The 18,360-nt window shown below is 38.7% G+C and overlaps 1 protein-coding gene across 2 annotated transcripts; it reads left to right on the top strand.

Moving 5' to 3' along the window:
- The first annotated feature begins 490 nt into the window (after nt 1–490).
- Nucleotides 491–17,756, top strand: dennd2c (DENN/MADD domain containing 2C). 2 transcript variants are annotated; one of them, XM_042004432.1, is made up of 19 exons: nt 491–802; nt 3,231–4,311; nt 7,022–7,146; nt 7,710–7,792; nt 7,963–8,118; nt 8,775–8,853; nt 9,104–9,148; nt 10,611–10,795; nt 11,236–11,345; nt 12,277–12,346; nt 12,817–12,894; nt 13,243–13,383; nt 13,778–13,926; nt 14,551–14,728; nt 14,885–14,926; nt 15,447–15,555; nt 15,824–16,066; nt 16,908–16,994; nt 17,070–17,756. In XM_042004432.1, the coding sequence occupies exons 2-19, from the start codon at nt 3,410–3,412 to the stop codon at nt 17,099–17,101; spliced, it is 2,814 nt and encodes a 937-aa protein (XP_041860366.1). In that variant the 5' UTR covers nt 491–802; nt 3,231–3,409; the 3' UTR covers nt 17,102–17,756. The 2 variants fall into 2 exon arrangements, with proteins under 2 accessions (XP_041860366.1, XP_041860365.1); XM_042004431.1 differs by having other exon boundaries at nt 10,608–10,795.
- The last annotated feature ends 604 nt before the right edge of the window (nt 17,757–18,360 follow it).

Below are 18,360 nucleotides of genomic sequence, written 5' to 3'. Positions count from 1 at the left end.
ACTTTCAAAACTACATCAAGTTCCAGGGAAACACGCAGAGTAAAACCGGAAATCATGTAAATAACACATAATAACACATAAGTCATGGGAATTTCTACAACGGGAAGCTTCGAACTTCCACTGTTCTGCAGGTTTTAGTTGTTCTCCTGCTTCAACATGCCTGATGAAAATAGAAGTGGATCCAACAGCTTGTCAATTTCTGCACAGTGGTCCATTAATATGAGTTTATTTAAGCAGCCCCCGAGGGCCAGGAAATAGCCTTTCTCTATTGATGTGTCCTTGAATAGAATTTGGATTCAAATCTTTTATAAAGTAGGATTGTTTGATAGACTTCCTCTTACACAACAAACAAACAAACTAATAAATAAATAAATAAATAAATAAATAAATAAATAAATAAATAAATAAAATTAAATTAAATTTTTCTTATTTTTCTTATTTTAGCTTGGAAGTCAAAACCGGAAGTTAGTTTTTTCCTTTCTGACTTGACACAAATCGTCCAGCGGGAGGGTGAGGAGTGTTCTGCTTTATCTGCTTTTCCCGTCTGTAGGCGTTTTTAACAAGTGTTGTGTAGTTTTTTGAATAGAGGCCACGTTTTTATATCCATTTAAAAGCCAGTTTCTGTAAGAACAATTTCCTCGTAACTTCCTGTGGTCTGCTTCTCTACGTTAACGTTAGCTAGTTAGAGCCGTTAACGACTCAGATTTGCTGAACGATGGGACCGACTGGGTTTTATGATTTTCGCTTTATCGGAAGTAAAATAAGGACATAGCATGAGTTTGGCTGTTCTTAAGCTGTTCTGGTAAGTAAGGAGATTCGTGGTGAGATAATTCGGCATATGCACATGTGTTATGTTACTATCAGCTTTTCTGACTCTTCTCACTTTGCTTAATACTTAACGAATCGTATCTTTATTTTTTTTTTTCAATTTCTTTCTTCTAATAAATTTACAAATATTATTTAAAGTAACTCAATAGATGATTGTAAAATATTTTCCTTGCTTACAAGTTCTCTTTGTAGGTTTCCTCATGTGGACAGAAGTTGAAGTAAAACTGAGGTTGATAAACTTGCCTACCAAACTTAACCTCTGTGCCACTAAATCATTTTGTGCAGCTGCAGCCTTTAAATTAAACAGATTTTCTTTGGCACGAAATTGTTCCGGTTCGCCTTTCAGAAGTCTTATTCAACCAGTTTTCATTGAGTCGGTTTCAGCTTGTTTTAGGACACATTAGGTTAGTTGGTCTTTATTCTGCTGTATGGAAATCATGTGGGAAAACTGTGTTAATGAGTAACGTACTGCAAAGAAAAGTACTTCCAATGTGTTCACTGCTAAACTGATAATTTCTTTTGTGAAAGTTTTCATGTTGAATCTTCCTGCTTTGGCCTGTGTTTGACCCATTTACTCATCAGGGATGTTCACAACTATCAGCAGAAATTGATGACTAGTTCAGTCAGACTTTAAGTGGAATTGTCAAAATGAGTGGCTGGGTTCACAGAAAGCTATCTGGTACCTGCTGATAGATCACTTATTTCAAAACATGTCTTGGACTCTTTTTATGTTGGCATGTAGCAAACCAGCAATTTTCCTTTATTATAGCATTAACTGTCACGTCTGATGATAAGCTACAGGCTCACAATGCCTCACCTACAACATGTCATGTCATGCTGCACATCTCTGAGGGCGTGTTGTGGCTGTATTGATAGTGTAGTTAGGTTTAATTTACTTGCCAAGCGATGATGGGTTATTTCAGCTTCATGTATCTCCTGTCTGGTTTCTACAAATGAACTGATGAGTTTCACAAAAGTAGAAAACACTATTTTTTGGATAGCATCTGCAGACTGACAGCTTCAGAAATATTAGTGAAATATAGTTTTGACTTTCATAATATTCCACATCTTTGCAGATTGTCTTACAGAGCATGAAATTTGATTTAAACCATTTTTCACGTGTTTCTGGAAGTAGCCAGGGGCTGATACATTTCGGCATTATATTTCAAATGCAATTTTTGATTACTATCACAAGGTTTATACATAGTTGATCTAAACATAACTAAAATCAGTGGTTGCAACTGGGTGCAAATCTCTCTGCACCATAATTAAGGACAGTCTGCTGATCCCTTCTTCCTGCAGCTCAGGAAACTCAACTCATGCCTTCCTGTACAATGTACCACACAAAGGCAATCATGCAAGTGGGTCAGTTTGGGAGTTGCATTGTCATTGCAAGGTCTGGCAGTGATGGAGCAACATTCTAGGGCAAATGCATGCGATTTAGGTCAAGCTAAACAAAGGCGTCACTTACAAGATGGACTGACTGAGTGTCTCTTGTTAAGTCTATTACCCGACCCTCCTCTTATAAAGCTCTGCAGGAATGCAACTCATAGAGTTATTCTGATCATGAGCTGTACTGTGGAATTTTACCATGTCTTCCCTTCTCCAGAAACTCTCAGCCCCCTAATGTGCAACGTGTCCAAAGGGTTTGGTTCCAGCTAGAGGAGCTGCAAGATCATACAGCGACCACATTGATGTTGATTCAGGGAATATGAGCATTTGATCAGATGTGGAAAGATCTTACGTGAAAGGTTTAGACTGTACAAACAGCACATAGCTTATTTAAATTAAATCTGTAGTCCCATACTTCTTCACTGGGTCTGAGAAATAGCTAAATTTTATCCAGTCTAGTTCTTATTTTTAAATAAATGAGTAGTTACATTTTTTCCAGCATCAGATGTCATTGATTGGTTATGTATGCTTTTGATTTTTGTATTTTCTAGCCACTGAAGTGCTTTGAAATCACTGAAAATGCACATTCTTTCCAGTCGCCTGAAAGACAGCTTTAAATTAGAGCTGAAAGAAAGCCATTAAATTACTGTATCACTGGCATTTTGTATTTTCCCAACAAGATTTAGGATGACAGAAACACAGAATTCCCCCTTGGGCTAGAAGAGGGTTTGGACAGCTCAAGACAGAGCCACTTCAGAAAACTGTGGTAACTTTGTTCCTGTCACTGGGTTTCCTTATTCTCTCTATATTTAATTTTGGAAACCAGCCTTGATAAGAGCCTGCCCTTCCCAGCCTTCACCTTTGTAAAAAATAAAAACACTTTAAATGATTGCTATTTAAGAAGTAACTGTCTCCTGGTGTTGTCTCAGTATCCATTTGACCCTGCAGCGTGCTGTCTAAGCTTGGATTTTGGATTGATGAGTAATTAAAGTGTCTTCTCTTTTTTTTAGGTTGTTTATGAAACAAAACAAAGAGGAAATGACCCTCTGCTAGCACAGGAGGACACATAAAGACATTAAGGAAGCTACCATAACCTTTGCGGCCCACACTTGTGGATGATAATTTCTGGATTAATAAATACCTGGTTAAGTGATCCTAATGCATCCACTAATGGAGAACTGATCCTACCATGCTCGCTCTGAGACTAGAGCAAGGCAGGCGGAGTCTTGGTGAAGTTGATCATCTGCAGAAAGGGGCCACCACTGCCTGGCAGGGCCGGCAGCCAGGGAGACCATCTTCTCATGAGCATGGCATTAACATCAAAGACAAGATCTCCCAATGGGAAGGTCGTAGCCTGCAGGGCAGCGGCCAGGATGCAGGAGTCAAAGCACACCCTCCCATTGTATCTCGAACTCTGTCTGCAGACCTCTTGGGCAATGGATGTTCCAGCGAAACCTCTAGAGGGGGGCTTCATGCAAAAGGCAGTCTCTCAAAAGCAAAGAGCTTTGGGTTAGATTTTAGGGAATCCCCAGCACATGTTGGACATGGTGTGGTTGGTCGCAAGTCGGAACCTTTGCAGAAATGTTCCAGTGAATTTTCAACCACATCCCCTGGAAAACAAACTCTTTCAGCACAAATATTTGGATCATCTACAGTGGAGCCTAACACAGCTTTTTCTACAAGTAAACACATTTTTTCTGCATATGGTGACCGAAAACCGGGTCGGATCTTGGATGTTGAAATACTTTCTAAACCTCTACCTCCATCAACTGATGACCAAGATGACAACATGCCGGCTGGAAACTTCTACACTTCTCGGGGTTTCTGGCGGAAGCTTGAGGGGGACAGACTGCTCTGGGAGAAGGGTAAGAGGTCTGCAGGTGAAGCTCATCCTCCTCCCAAACCTTTGCGGACATTCCAGTATTGTGGAGCCAACAACAGCACAAGGCACACAGTGCAATGGAACAGCAGATCCCTTCATAACAACCACTTCAACATGAGAAGCAGGAGGGTAGCACACCCACCTAGCTTTCCACCTCCTCCCTGTCCGGTCACAGCAAATGAAGGGCTTTCGAGGCATAAAAAGAACAGGTCAGTCAAGGAACTAAAAAAACAACCAAACAAACAAAAAAACTCTTTAATATAAATTATAAACAAAAAATCTGGAATTTCTTGAATAATATTTTAGAGGGAAACACTTTCCACTTATAGATAGTTAAAAACTGACTAATAAAATAGTTCTCTGCTGGAGATAAAAAGCTTTTCAGTGTTTACTGAACAGCAGCTGTAAGTTTAGAGCAGTTTTGTTGGAGGATACTGTCAGAGTTTAATTGCAGGCTGGGGTCCTGGTGTGATGTCACATGATATCTGGCAGCTTTGTTCTCTATTGTCTGGACTTGGCCTAGTTCCTCTGCAGCCATGGGTTCAGGGTCATCATCATCAACAGACATGCTCATATAGATCCAAGTCCAAGTAAAACTAAACTAAATTTCTTTTCGCATTATATAAATGGAGTTTATCTTTACTGTCTAAGAGCCTCTCTAGAAATATTTCTTTGAATATAGTATGTACCCTAAAAGAATGAGGAGAAAATGAGCTTTTTCTTTTTCCTAAGATAATGAGAACCATACACATAATCAAGCAAGCTAAACACAAGGAGTAAGTTCAGTTTTAATTAATCTTGATGCAGAAAAGACATCTGATAGTGTAAACTAATTAATTCTATGTTAGCTATTTGAGAAAGTTGTATCAAATGTTGATGCTACTAAATATAATAGGAGCCTTTACCAAACTCTGACAGCAGGGATAAAATCAAACAGTAGTTTGACAGAAAGTATTCATCGTAGCATTCTAACAGTCTCTCTCCAGCTCCGTTTTTTATTTTTGTAGAGTCCTTGATATAAATTCAAAAAAAGAATTAAATAAGAAGAACCATGATCACATGTGAAACAGAAATGAGGAAAAGAATTGTGTTTAAAAATCATAGATGACCAAGTGCATGTTGGGAAATGACATCCTCATGTTCTTGTAGAGAATACTGCAGACCCTGATTCAGTTTGCTTCTGCACCTGAAACTAAGAATAAACATGTATCAGCAACGCAACAATAATTGATCTTTCCTAATCTTTTCTTTTTAAAGTGATATATTTGTAACTATAATATAATGAATGTGATTTACATGATCAAACTTTAGAACAGGGTTCTAAAACTTGTTCTCCACTCTCCAGGGCCATTGTCCTGCAGGTTTTCCCAGTATACCTGACTCATATTAAATGGTTGTAACGGCTTGTTAGGTGTGTTGAAACAGGGAAAAATCTAAAACTTGCAGGGCTTTTACCCTTCGAGGATGTGAGTACGAGATCTATGCTTTAGAAAGATCTTGCTGTGCAGCTGGCTGATTCACTTTGTTTGCTTAAGACATTTATATTTGTCACGTAGGTGTGGCACAAAATAGCCAAGTCGTTGTTTCCAGCTTGCTGTGTGTGGATTTATTTCTGCTGTCACAAGACTGCCTTTTACAACTTCATACATTTTATCTTTTTGTCTGTTTTTACTTTAAAGAAGGGCTGCCTCCTAGTTAAACAGGGATGGAGCTTTGTGACACAAGTAGATGACACTGATTGAAAATACTCTTATATAATTAGGTAATCTAAATATCTGTTGTTCTTATAGAGAATACAAATGTCGGATCTATTTGTTTTGATGCCAAAAGACTTGGTCTGTGTCTAATCCCTTTAGCCAAATGTTCAACATATACTAGCTCCATAAAAAATACACATTTTAAAAAGAAAAACATATTAATACTCAATAATCAATATAGTGACTCATATAATTCACTACATATTACGCCATAAATTACACACAGTTAAATGTCATTGTTAGCATTATAATTTGTTTACTTTGATGAATTTGCCAACAACATTAGCAGATGTTACATTCAGCAGCTCAGTTTCCCGCCTTCTCCACCAGATTTGACTGTTTTTGGCTAAACAGGACAAAAACTAACCAGGCAATAATATTTGTAAACAGAGGTAACAGGAGAGCAAACATTAGAGATGGCACTCCTCATACCGGCATGCTATGCAGCGTAACATACCATCACACTTTCAGTTTTTATTTTATTTAATTTTTATGTCATGTTCCTGTCTGCTGTAGAGGTTTAGTAAAAAAAAAGTTTTATTAAATTGTATGCATTTGTACACCACATTTTTAATCGTTGCAGGACAAGCCAAATTCAGCTTGGCACAGACCCTTTAATAAAGAAAAAAAAAAGAAAGAAAGAAAACAAACTATGCATTGAACTCATATCCCAAACATATACATTGAGCATGACCCAACATATTAACATACTTCTGTTTTATTTGCTCACAGCTGGTGTAGTTATACATGGATCCTTGTTTACCAACTTTAAAGCAGTTCAGTAGCTGTCACTCATCCTTGCATTGTGAAACACCTCCACAGGGCAAAGGATTACATCACACTCTGCTTGAATTATGTAACAGCTTCTGTTCCTGCGCTAAGCTAGCCCGATTGTTTTGATTTTCATGTCAAATACCCAAGCAACTAAAGTCAAGTCCATGAGAAAATAAAGTGTTTTACTACATAATGACATCTGTACTTATATGATCAGTCATTTCCTTCCATATCAGCATATCAACTTTTTTTTTATATGTGTGTTTGACATCAACAGGAGAATTGTGGTGGGAAGTTGATTATACACGCAACAATAGCATGTTGGCTATCTTTAGGACAGCAGCCAGACCCTACTAACTGGCTGCTTTCTCTCTTCTCCCTGCCACAGGAAGTCCTTTGAGTATGAGGATGCAGCACGTCTGACAGCGCAGGAAAGCTCTGTGGGAGATGGAGCCATGCGCTCAAACCTTTACCATGCCTACTCTGATGACAACATATACGAGGACATCGTCTGTATGTCAAACTCTCAATGCCATAGGTTTAAGAATAAAGTGTGGAACTGATTGTCCATACATTTCTAAAGCTTTTGATCAGTCTGGCTGTTAACTTCATAGTGATTCATTTAAAAAAGGCAAAGATGGGATTCCATAAAGACTGTTGGGTGTCTCCAACTGGTTGGATGTAAAATCCAAATAGCAAATTAGAAGTCATTGATAGCACCATTTTACTTGAATAGGATATTAAATAAACCATTTTTAATAAACGTTAGCATGTTTGTTTATAATTAAAGCTCTCTGGAATATGTTTACCCAGAGGTTGCTTTTTCTTTGTCTGGCTCTCTGCATATTTTTGTAGCTTTATATTTACTAGAATTACAACTAGAATATTGCAGCTTTTGGAAAAAGATTAATTTTAACAGCATAACACATTTTCTTCCCTCAGCGAACTAAACTGTTTATTATTTATTTATTGATTGGACTCAGGCCATCTCACTGTCTTTTCTGTTCAGGTAGTTTGTTACCTTGTAAAGCATCTAATCATCCTGTTTTAACATTCCCATCACTGACTTCCCTCAGGTGAAGGGACAACTAATGACCCCTATGAGGATGTCAGGTTGTCTCCCATGTGTCTTCCTACTGCAAGGCCTCAAGTCCCACAGGTAATGGAAAAGATTCAGTTTGTGTCTTCTTTCACAGTTGCTACACGTTTTCTTTGGTCTGTATCACTGGAACAAATGATCCCTAACCTGAGATTGTACATAAGGATAAAGGAAGTATTGTGCTTCAGTACGTAGTAATTATCCAAAAAAAAACATTTCTTGTCCTCCAGCTACCCCCTAAACCTCAAACTTTGCATGGATATACTGGCAAAGTGGAGAGAAAGATGTTCCAGTCGTTTACATCATCCAAATCCTCAACCCTTGCAGATGCATCAAAACCAGCAATACGGCACACCAGCACTCAAAAAATCCACCGGATGCCACAGGTAAATGATAGTTTGCGCAAAATAATTGTATATAGATACTTTGGCAGACTAGGATTTTTTTTTTCTTCTCTGGCATGCTGTGCACTCTGTTGAATGATGACGTGTTAAGGAAAAAAGAAAATATGGGGGTGGTGACTTGTTGAACAGGAAGGAGAGGATGCTGAAAGAAAGAGATAGGAGTAGAGCTATATGTGAGCGTTTCTTGCAATTTAGCTCGGACCAAAGTTGTAAAGTCAAACTCATGGCTGTGGAAAGCTGGTGGACAGGGACAACTATTAATGATAAGGTAATAAAACAGTTTTAAGTATCAGAAATGATGACTAGAAAAGGATTCTAGTTTGAGATACATGTCATTTCACGTGTTTCTGTCAGCAAGTTGGAAGAATGCCAATTTATTTTTAGCTGATATTTTTATGTTTATCTTTCTTTAAGATGAGAGTTACAATAAAAAAACACAGTCTGTGTTGAACTCTGTGAATGCAGAGCCTTAGCTGATTTCAGACATACAGCTGTGCTCTTTCAGGGTTTTAACAGAAGAACACAGGAATGTAATGCTGTAAATCTGTAATATAATTAGGCACTTAGAGGCAGTTATATCTTGATTCCCTTTAATGATGACTGGGCTGAAAAGTATGTGTCTGTACTCTCTTGCATAGTACGTCAGCAAGATTGAGACCATTTTTGACGACAAGCGAGGGAGGAAGAGAGTGAGGAACCAAGGGCTCTCAGTTCGAGGTGAGAAACACGTATCAGATCAGTGTCACAAATACCCAAATGTCACCCGCATCAATACTTCAAGAAGATTGGTTTGAGCCCCTTGCTGGAAATACCCAGCTTTTTATGATACACTTAAGACCAGCTGCGGTACCCGAAGCCACTGATTATAAAACAAAGGCTGACTGTCTGCATCAAATTATGGCTTGTCAAGTCTTTTTCATTCTTTTGCTCCTCACTAATCTATCCCTCGTTCTATTCCTATCCACAGAGGAGACCAGTGGGACAGAGAGTGACCCTGAGGACAACAGCAAAGGTATGAACTACGAGGCATATCATCCTTTTTATTTGTTAATTTTGCATAAAATGTAGATACATATTTTAGACATATACAACTCTTTTAACTTTGTATTTTAATTGACTCATGAACAAAATGGGAAAATTCAACAGTAGAAAGTTAGTGATGGGAGATGTCAAAAGTGGTGCTATAACTAATTATTAACTAAAAAGTTATTTATTAAGTTCCAATAAACTTTATACAGTAGAAAGATGTTAACTTTACTCGTTTAATTTTAAGATTAAATTGGAAAAAAGGAAGTTAGTCTAAAATTTTTCAAATAACGTTACACTGCAGTCTAACTATAACTTTAATTATCAGTTCATCTTTAGGTGATTAATTAACTCTCCACGAGCCCCTTTACCTAAAATCTGCTCGTTATCTGATTTCTGGAGTTATCTGATTATTCAAGTAGTCATATAAACAGCATAATGTGATGCTTTATCAGATAATGAAAGATATCCGATTATGAGAAATCAGATTAAAAAAGAGGGATGCTTGTAAGCTTGAGAACACCATCCCAGCTGTGAAGTATGGGGGTGGCAGCATCAAGCTGTGGGGCTGTTTTGCTGCAGGACGAACTGGTGCATTTCACAAAATAGCATCATGATGAAAGAACATAATGCCAGGAAGTTAAATCTTGGGCCCAAGGGTCTTTCAAATAGACAAGGGGAAAAAAAACTGAGACGAAGCTAGTGGCAGGAGGACTGAGCAAATGTCTTTCTGCTGTCACATTGTAGAAGAGCTGCTAACAAAAAACACTGAAAACTTCACAAAAACCACCAACAGACGTTTGTTATTGTTACTGTAACCAACCATTTCATGGTGTTTTTGGTATCTATACAAAAACAAGCAAAAGTTTTAAACAGTATTATAATAAATGTTTTACTCACCAGACACAAAATGATCTAAACAAATTGGTGAATATTTCTAAGGACTCCAAGGTGTACCATTAGCATTAACACGCTTGATTGCCGCTAGCTAGTTATCACATCTTTCTGGGCTTTTGTGTCTTCAGTAGTAATAAATGTGATTTAAAAAAAAAAAGACATAACAATTCAATGGTGTTATGCTTTAGCAACCTTTTGTTTTCATCAGCAAAAGATCCAGATGTGACAAAGTTCATCGTATGTTTGCGCCTGTAAAGAATCCTTGAAAAAAATTGCTGCATCCAGACGGTAATCAGGATCATCCCTAAAATCTAATCACTTGTTCCTTATTCCATTATAAAAATTTTCCTGAAAATTTCATAAAAATCTGTCCATTACTTTTTAAGTTTTGTTGCCAGCTGGCAGGCAGACGGACAGACACACACATACATACCCTGAAAACATAACCTCCACCTTGGCAGAGGTAAAAAGCATTACAAAGGTTTGCTGTGCTGGAAGACATGTCTCCCAGGACACGCATTACCGCATTGTCTCACTGTGTCGTTTAGCAGGTTCCAGAAGATCAGTTTACATTCAATCTACACTGAGACGTCGGCCAGGATACCGCACCCTGGAGAGAGACTTGATCCAACTGCAGCAGCAGCAGCTTTTCCAGATCTTTGTGGTGGTGTCGCTGAGAAAAGGCTCCCAGGGAAACACCTACTCCCCTGAAATTACACAACAGTTCCCCAAAATGGTTAGGAAAGGAGCCTTATCAGTAACATCACCCCACCATTCTCTCATGATAAAAACACAAAACTGCTCTGAACACTTAGGTGGATGGGGTTTGCGTCCTTTTTGGCGTAAATTTAAATCTTGTTTGGTCATATTAAGGGATGATGATTCTTATTAAACATTACAAGTATTCCTAAAGAGGATTTCCCTAAGGGGAATTTTCTAGGTAGACATGAGTCAACAAATGTGACTTTAATAACAAAAATGATAAATTAGTTTTTCCATTATTTCCATATTTGATCCATATGTTCACAATTCAGTTAGGGCATTTGTAGGAAACATTTTTGTTTTTTTTTTTTGTAGCTGTATGAGAAGATATAAAATGTTTGAAGATTTAAAAAAAAAAACATTTTTAAGTTAATTTTGCATACTTGTATTTCTAATATGAAGTCTCTGTTGCAGTTTGAGAAATCATCGCGGCTGTCTAAAGAAGCTGAGGACCAGCTGAAAGTGATTCCCAAGTTCTGCTTCCCCGATTCTCAGGACTGGAAGCCTGCAGGACACATGCCAAGGTCTGTTTTTACACTGTAGTAAAGTTCTAGTAACAAATGCTTTGAAAAATGCCACAGTGGCATCGTGATCATTCATTTTCATTTCATTGTTGTCTTCATATAATAATAATAATAATAATAATAATGGATTAGATTTATATAGCGCTTTTCAAGGCACCCAAAGCGCTTTACATTGTGTGAATCCATTATTCATCCACTCCTCACTCATACCTGGTGATGGTAAGCTACGTGCGTAGCCACAGCTGCCCTGGGGCAAGCTGACGGAAACGTGGCTGCCATTCTGCGCCTACGGCCTCTCCGACCATCACCGAACATTCATCCACACATTCATACACCAGCGATGCCAACACTGGAGGCAAGGAGGGTTAAGTGTCTTGCCCAAGGACACAACGACAGATGACTGCGGGAGCGGGAATCGAACCGCCGACCTTCCGATCATTGGACGACCTGCTCTACCGCCTGAGCCACTGCCGCCCCTATGCACTTTTTGTGTGTTTTAACTCATTGTTCAGATTTTTTTTAGCACATTGTTTACAACACACATTTCCTTTTCCATTTTTATAACCTCATCTGTCATTTGTTGTCCATAAATTGATGCTGCAACAATTGAGAATTACCCACAAGGATCATGAATGTGCATCTAATCAAATATCACAGTGTTAAGAGCGTTATGCATTCTTTTTACTGGGTATGATTTATTGTTGTAATGAGGTTTTGAATTTCACTGTTATAGCCTCCCTGCTTTCAAAACATGTATGGCTGTGCAAAGAATTGGAAGACATGCCTGTAAATGATCCTCTGTTAATCAACCATCTTTCTGAGTTTTCCATCCTCAATTTTGCATGTGGGATTATGGATGTTTTTAAACATAGTTTTACATGTTGTATGCAGTCAGATAAAATTACTTTTCTGGTGTTATTTTGATTTACAGTGAGACCTTTTCCTTTGTCCTGACTGGAGAGGATGGCAGTCGCTGGTTTTGTTATTGCCGCAAGATCCTGGTGAGTATGGACGTGTGTTAATGTGTCTGAATCACTGACTAAAGGGTTCATGTGGTAGTGTGTAAGATGACATGGCAGCCTCCCATGTGCTTACTCAACATCTCTGAGGAGATGTGAATCATAGACCAGAAACCACTTCTGTATCCATGACAGAGAGCAAAAAGAATTTCATAATTTCTCCCCCCTATTTGGCTTTGTCTTAAGCTCTATTTTGTGGCTATTGGTTCCTTTGTTTTATAGTTTAGATAGAGCTGGACCAAATATAGCATGGAGATTTAGTTGTTTATTGGTTTATAAGCTCAGTGCTGCAGTCATAAACATGGCTGTAGTTTTGACTTTAGACTCTTGTTTTTTTCACTCAAAAGTACAGAGCTAATTGCACTTGACCTTAAATTGTACCTCACGGTGTCTTTTGTGATAGAAACTTCTGTTGTATCCTAATTACTAACTTGTGAAACTGTGTCTTTAAGCCCAGTGGAAAAGGGAAGAGGCTTCCCGAAGTACATTGTATTGTCAGCAAGTTGGGCTGTTTCAACCTGTTTGCAAAGGTAAACACCACCATACATCTGCTCACGTGTTTCTGTCGATAAAGGCTCTCAGGAAAATGAAAGGAGATGGTCTGACTAGAGTTTAGTGCTAATCCCTTTGAATAGTCTGAACCCTGCTGCCTTTAAACTGTATGCATAAGCATGGAATGAAGCTATACTATAAGATAATCCTGAGCAGTCCCTGTGTGTTTTTCCAAATACTGAAGGCAGTGTTTCACCCATTCTCTAGTCGACCTAGGAAAATTTGCAACCAGTAAGTGTGAAGTGTAGTCAGAAGGGAAATATCTATTTAAATCAGCACTAGTTCCTTTAGGAATCACAGTGATTGGTCTGGTTCCATCTGTCCAGATTCTGGAAGAGGTGGAGCGGCGCAGAGAAATTTCCCCAGCGCTGGTTTATCCCTTTATGCGTAGTGTGATGGAGGCCCCATTCCCAGCCCCTGGACGCACAGTCACAGTCAAAAGCTTCCTCCCTGGCTCAGGGAATGAGGTAACCCTGATACCAAAAGAGGAAATGTTGATTACTTGTTTTGTTCCCCTCCTAACCACTCCCTTCTGCAGATTCAGAATGACTCAGAATTAAAGACCATCTGTGGAAACAATAAGGCTGGATATTTCAGTTTGATTGGTTTGGTACAGCTATTTCTGTTGTACAACAGTAATCAACTTCTCAAAACTCAGGCTCACAATATAGAAAGTAATTTCCCTTCCATAAACAGATGATGCTAATATTTTTTTCTCAAGCTTGTCTTTCTCTTGCTTGTTATATTTCCTTGAAATTAACATGGAATGCTCCTAAAAACTTAATAATCCTACAGAACAGCTAGTCACACAAAGTGCCAACATCTACAGGTTACACTTAATCAGTTACACCTTGTTGCCAGGTACTGACTTTATGTCGACCAGTGGACTCCAGACTGGAGCATGTGGACTTCGGCAGTCTGCTGCAGTGTCTCAGTGTTGGGAGGCTCCTTCAGGTTTTTGCCTCCCTTCTGCTTGAGAGAAGGGTCATCTTCATTGCTGACAAACTCAGGTAATAATGTGGTTATTTACAAACTAATGTGGGGCCTTTAAATAAAAAAAAATAAGTAAATAAAGTGCTCAAAATCTTGATGGGATTACAAAGATCACGGTTTACAAGTTTGTTTTAAGGAAATTAAAATGTTTTATTAAATATTAAAGGTTCAGAAAGAGTCGGTGTAGCAGGATGCACCTGTGCAACATAGATGACTCAATTAGCAGTTTATCTAAAATCTGCTGCTGTTCTATGACCTCACAGAAAATATTGGTTGGAGAGAAAAAATTTTTGTTTGAGAGAAAAATATGTAAATTCAAACAAGCTTTTTGGGAATTTTAGGGAAATATTGGCTGTAGATTTTAGCTGTTACACGGAGGGTGGTCTTTCAACAGCATGAAGGCAAATGGCCATACTGTAAAGGAGTCTCAGCAGAATAGTTGTAATCCTATACCAAGTGTATGAGCACAGGCTTGTTGTACTTGGGGAGAATTCTGTGATGCAGTTAATCGCTGTGGTTGAAAAAAATGTGGGACTGACCATTCCTCATAAACAGAGAGCTATGATTGATGTCTTTGTGCAAGTTGATCCATGTGAAAACTGAACAATGTTTTGTTTAATCTCTCCTCTTTCTCACTGCAGTGTGTTGTCCCGATGTGGCCACGCAGTGCTGGCGTTGCTGTACCCTTTCACTTGGCAGCATACATTCATACCCGTGTTACCAGCTAGCATGCTGGACATCAGCTGTTCCCCAACCCCTTTTCTTATTGGTGTGCTGGCACCGTGCCTGCCACAGCTGCTGGAGCTTCCTATTGAGGAGGTATACCTGTGAGATTTCTGTAGTTTAAACAAGTGATTATTCTGTGTGATCACACGCTGTAGCTCTAACTCACCTCACCTTTATATACACCTACGCTTGCAGTCAAAGAGTAAACAGTCGGTAAACCGTCATTCCTGTTTTTTGTTGTCTTCCCAGGTGCTCATAGTGGATCTGTGTGCAGACAAGTTTGTCTTTCAGGTGTGTACACATAGCTGTGCATAATGGGGAAAAGTAGGTGTGGTCCAACTGGGAAAGATAGCTTTGCCTACACTTCTCCCATGTTGGGTAGTGGGTGGAGTACTACTCTCACACACACATAAGCACTGTGAAGAAAAACCTAAGTAGAATGTAAACACAGGGGAGCTCTCTCATGACACTAAGAGGATTTAGATTTTCAGGGCTAACAGTTACCAGAAGGCAAATCTTTAATTATCAGTCAAAATCAGTGATTAAAATGATTAAATTAAGGGCTAAATAATCTCATACACAGTATAGTCTAGATGTGCAAGTTGTTGACCATTAAAACTCTAATCAAAATCACAAATGTTAAAATAAAATCTTTTAATATTTCATTTCAGTTTCATAGATCACGTATTGGTTTATTCCACTGGTATTTAAGTTATTTCCCCTTAAACCTAAAACATCAGTTACGCTGTGTGTGAGTCAGTGTGTAAATAGCATAATGTGACTGCAGCTGACAGTTTCTGTGATGTGTTAGCTGGGCGATGAAGACTGCATCCTGCCCAGTAAACTGCAGGCAGCACTGCAGCAGATCCTGGAGGAGAGGGAAGATATTCTGAGACAAGACAATGGAGACACACATGGAGGTTGGTACAGTTGTCCCTGCATAATAAGATGTATAAAGCATTTGTCTGTTTCCAGGACCTGCTTGCAACCTCATCTGCATCTTATCAGCTCTGCAGCACGCCTATATTACCAAAAACTTGCAGAGCATTACATGCAACACTTTACTGCTTTAACTAGTCAGCCAGCCTCTGGTGGCCTATTAAAGATTTTATATCAGTGTGTAAACCACAAAGTTTAATATAATATATAATATAGATCTCTGTCTTGGTCTAAATGTGGCCTATCCAGGCCAGCAGGCTGACCTGAGCTGCCTGGTGTCAGAAGGTTTTGTGCGGTTCTTCGTGGAGCTAGTGGGCCACTATCCCCTCCACATGGCTGAGAATTCCAGTGGAACTAAGGAGCTTCAGCGTGACAGTTTCCGCAAATCTCACCCTTCCCGTGGAGTCCGACAGTTCCTGCAGCTCTTCATGGATACCCAGATGTTTGCTGGCTTTATTCAGGACAAAGAGCTGCGCAAGGGAGGAGGAAGAGGTGATTATAAATGTACCTTACGCTTGGTTTATCTTTTTCTACATCTTATAAAAAAGCAAAATAAAATTAGGTAAACTGGACATTTACAGCTCTGTATCATCATGTTACTTAGATATTTAGGAAGACATTTACTTTAATTTTCCTAAAAGTTTATATGAAAACTTTCTTTTTGTCATCTTTGATACCTTAAGCTTTAAGTGTACTATATGCAGGGATTTTGAAAGTGTGCATTTAAAAACAGAGCTACAGAAAACCCGACTAACTCATCTCACTGCTGAGCCAATTATAAACTTAACGGAAATCATTTCTTGCTGGTTATGTCGGGATCCTGCAGTCTGGAATGCAAAAGTGTGAAGGTTACATGAGCTCTATGAAAACTGTGAGGGGAATTATTCAAAGTTTTGCAGTATGAATCTCCACATGCAGGGCATCTCTAATTCAAAACATGATGCAATATTCCTTAATGTGTAAAATCAGAAAGCAGCAACCTTGGCTACCCCCCCCCCCCCTCCCCCTCCACGATTGGCTTTTGAGTCCTATAATTGCTGTTCTCTTCTCTGTCAATAAAGGTTTCTCCGTTTTGCTCCAGTGACTGCATCCTCATTTGTGCTTGCATCATGCGGAGAAAGCCTAAGAGTTATTCCTAAGAAATCAAACTTATGAATCCGAGTAAAGCACACTGTCAGAGATGATTGCTCATATAGTGATCCAACAATATTTTTTATTAATGAATCCCCACACAAACTTGTTATGATAATCTATACATGAATAAATTAAAGTTGGTCTTCTCCTGCAGCAAATATCCAGTGTGGATGGCTCAACAGTTTTTTCTTCCTCCCAGGTCTCTTTGAAGCAAGAGTGGCTGAATATCTGGATTCATGCCCTGAGCCTGAGCCAAGTGGCGTGAACAAATTTCTTAAAGGACTGGGTAAGTGTTTCTTCATCAAATGTACCTTTTAAAAGGTTACCTTTCAACATTTAATGATTTCTCTACTTCTTTTAGGTAACAAAATGAAGCTCCTGCAAATTAAATGAAAATTAGACCAACAACTTGACTTGAAAATGAAAGACTTTGTAATTAAAAACACTTGTTGCTGGTGGACCGACTGAGCGTACTAAACTTGGAGATTTCTGCTTTCTGGGAGTGAATGGGACGATGAGGATAGTAGATGAAAACTGGAAACATTTTTATATTTTTTCCAGCATTGTGATTAAGCCCTGATAATTGGGTATCGTGTCTTTGTGAAATAACAAGCATTCCAGCTACTGGAGATCAACATTAATGTGACAAAATTATCTGTACTTGGAAACTTGTTTAACTTCTCTAATATTTCAGTCAGGAGATGTAACTTAAGTATTGTTAATACTTCACAGGTGTAAATAATGTGTGAATCCATCCGGAAGCAAGTTTTTATACATCTGTTAATTCCATTTTCAGTGCTTTTCTTTCAGCTGAGACTAACTTCTCTCTGGCTACTGTCTTAGATCAAGTCAAGGTTCTGATCATTTCAGACTGTTAGATAAAACTTTTTTCTTTTTTTTTTTAAACGTATCCTTAATTTTTCTCCCTGTTAACTATTTTTGTTTACATTTTGCACATGTTCAAAACCGATGTACAGTATTTGGAATATTTTTATAGTAAAGCATGACATGTCCTACATACTTTATAAAGCAGTTCCCAAGGACAATATTCCATGTGTCTGTGCCATTTATCATGCAAACTCTTCAGAGAATGGGCCACACTGTAATCCTGCATAATTTAACACAATAATTGTATGCATGGTTATTGTGTGGTTTATTTTTACTCCGTAAACATGGATATTGATAAAAATGGGGGGAAAATATATATATTAACTCCCATTTTCAGGACATCATTATGATATTGCAGCTTGCTCCTCTGACCTCAACACTTGATTTTATATAGCCCTTTTTTGGACACTCAAAGCCACTGTACAAATGAATTATTCAACCACTCCTCATTCATAGTTGGTGATGGTAAGCTGCATGTGTAGCCTCAGCTGCCCTGAGGCAGACTGTCGTGGCAGCCAATCTGCCAACGCCTCTCCAAGCACTACCGAACATTCATCCACAATCATACACCAGCGATGTTGACACTGGAGACAGGGACGGTGAAGTGTCTTGCCCACCTGAGCCCCCAACTTACTCAGAAACATCTCAAACTGAAAAAAAAGGCAGAAATTACTGAGATTACCTCATCTGTGCAAAAAGAGTCAACCCTCCAGGGGAGTGCTGCATTAAATGTGTTTAACTCTCTCAGACACGCCCCATGACAG

This window comes from Melanotaenia boesemani, chromosome 13, assembly GCF_017639745.1.
Source record: "Melanotaenia boesemani isolate fMelBoe1 chromosome 13, fMelBoe1.pri, whole genome shotgun sequence".
Taxonomy (NCBI): domain Eukaryota; kingdom Metazoa; phylum Chordata; class Actinopteri; order Atheriniformes; family Melanotaeniidae; genus Melanotaenia; species Melanotaenia boesemani.
Note: the sequence above shows the minus strand (reverse complement) of the source record. Positions and strands in the feature narration are given on the sequence as shown.

What these genes read in the sequence shown, in the direction of transcription:
- dennd2c (XM_042004431.1), top strand. Translation starts at nt 3,410, where the DNA reads ATGCTCGCTCTGAGACTAGAGCAAGGCAGGCGGAGTCTTGGTGAAGTT. An exon ending in CCCTGAGGACAACAGCAAAG is followed by an intron (nt 9,149 to 10,607) that starts GTATGAACTACG and finishes TGTGTCGTTTAG; the next exon opens with CAGGTTCCAGAAGATCAGTT. An exon ending in TGGAGCTTCCTATTGAGGAG is followed by an intron (nt 14,729 to 14,884) that starts GTATACCTGTGA and finishes TTGTCTTCCCAG; the next exon opens with GTGCTCATAGTGGATCTGTG.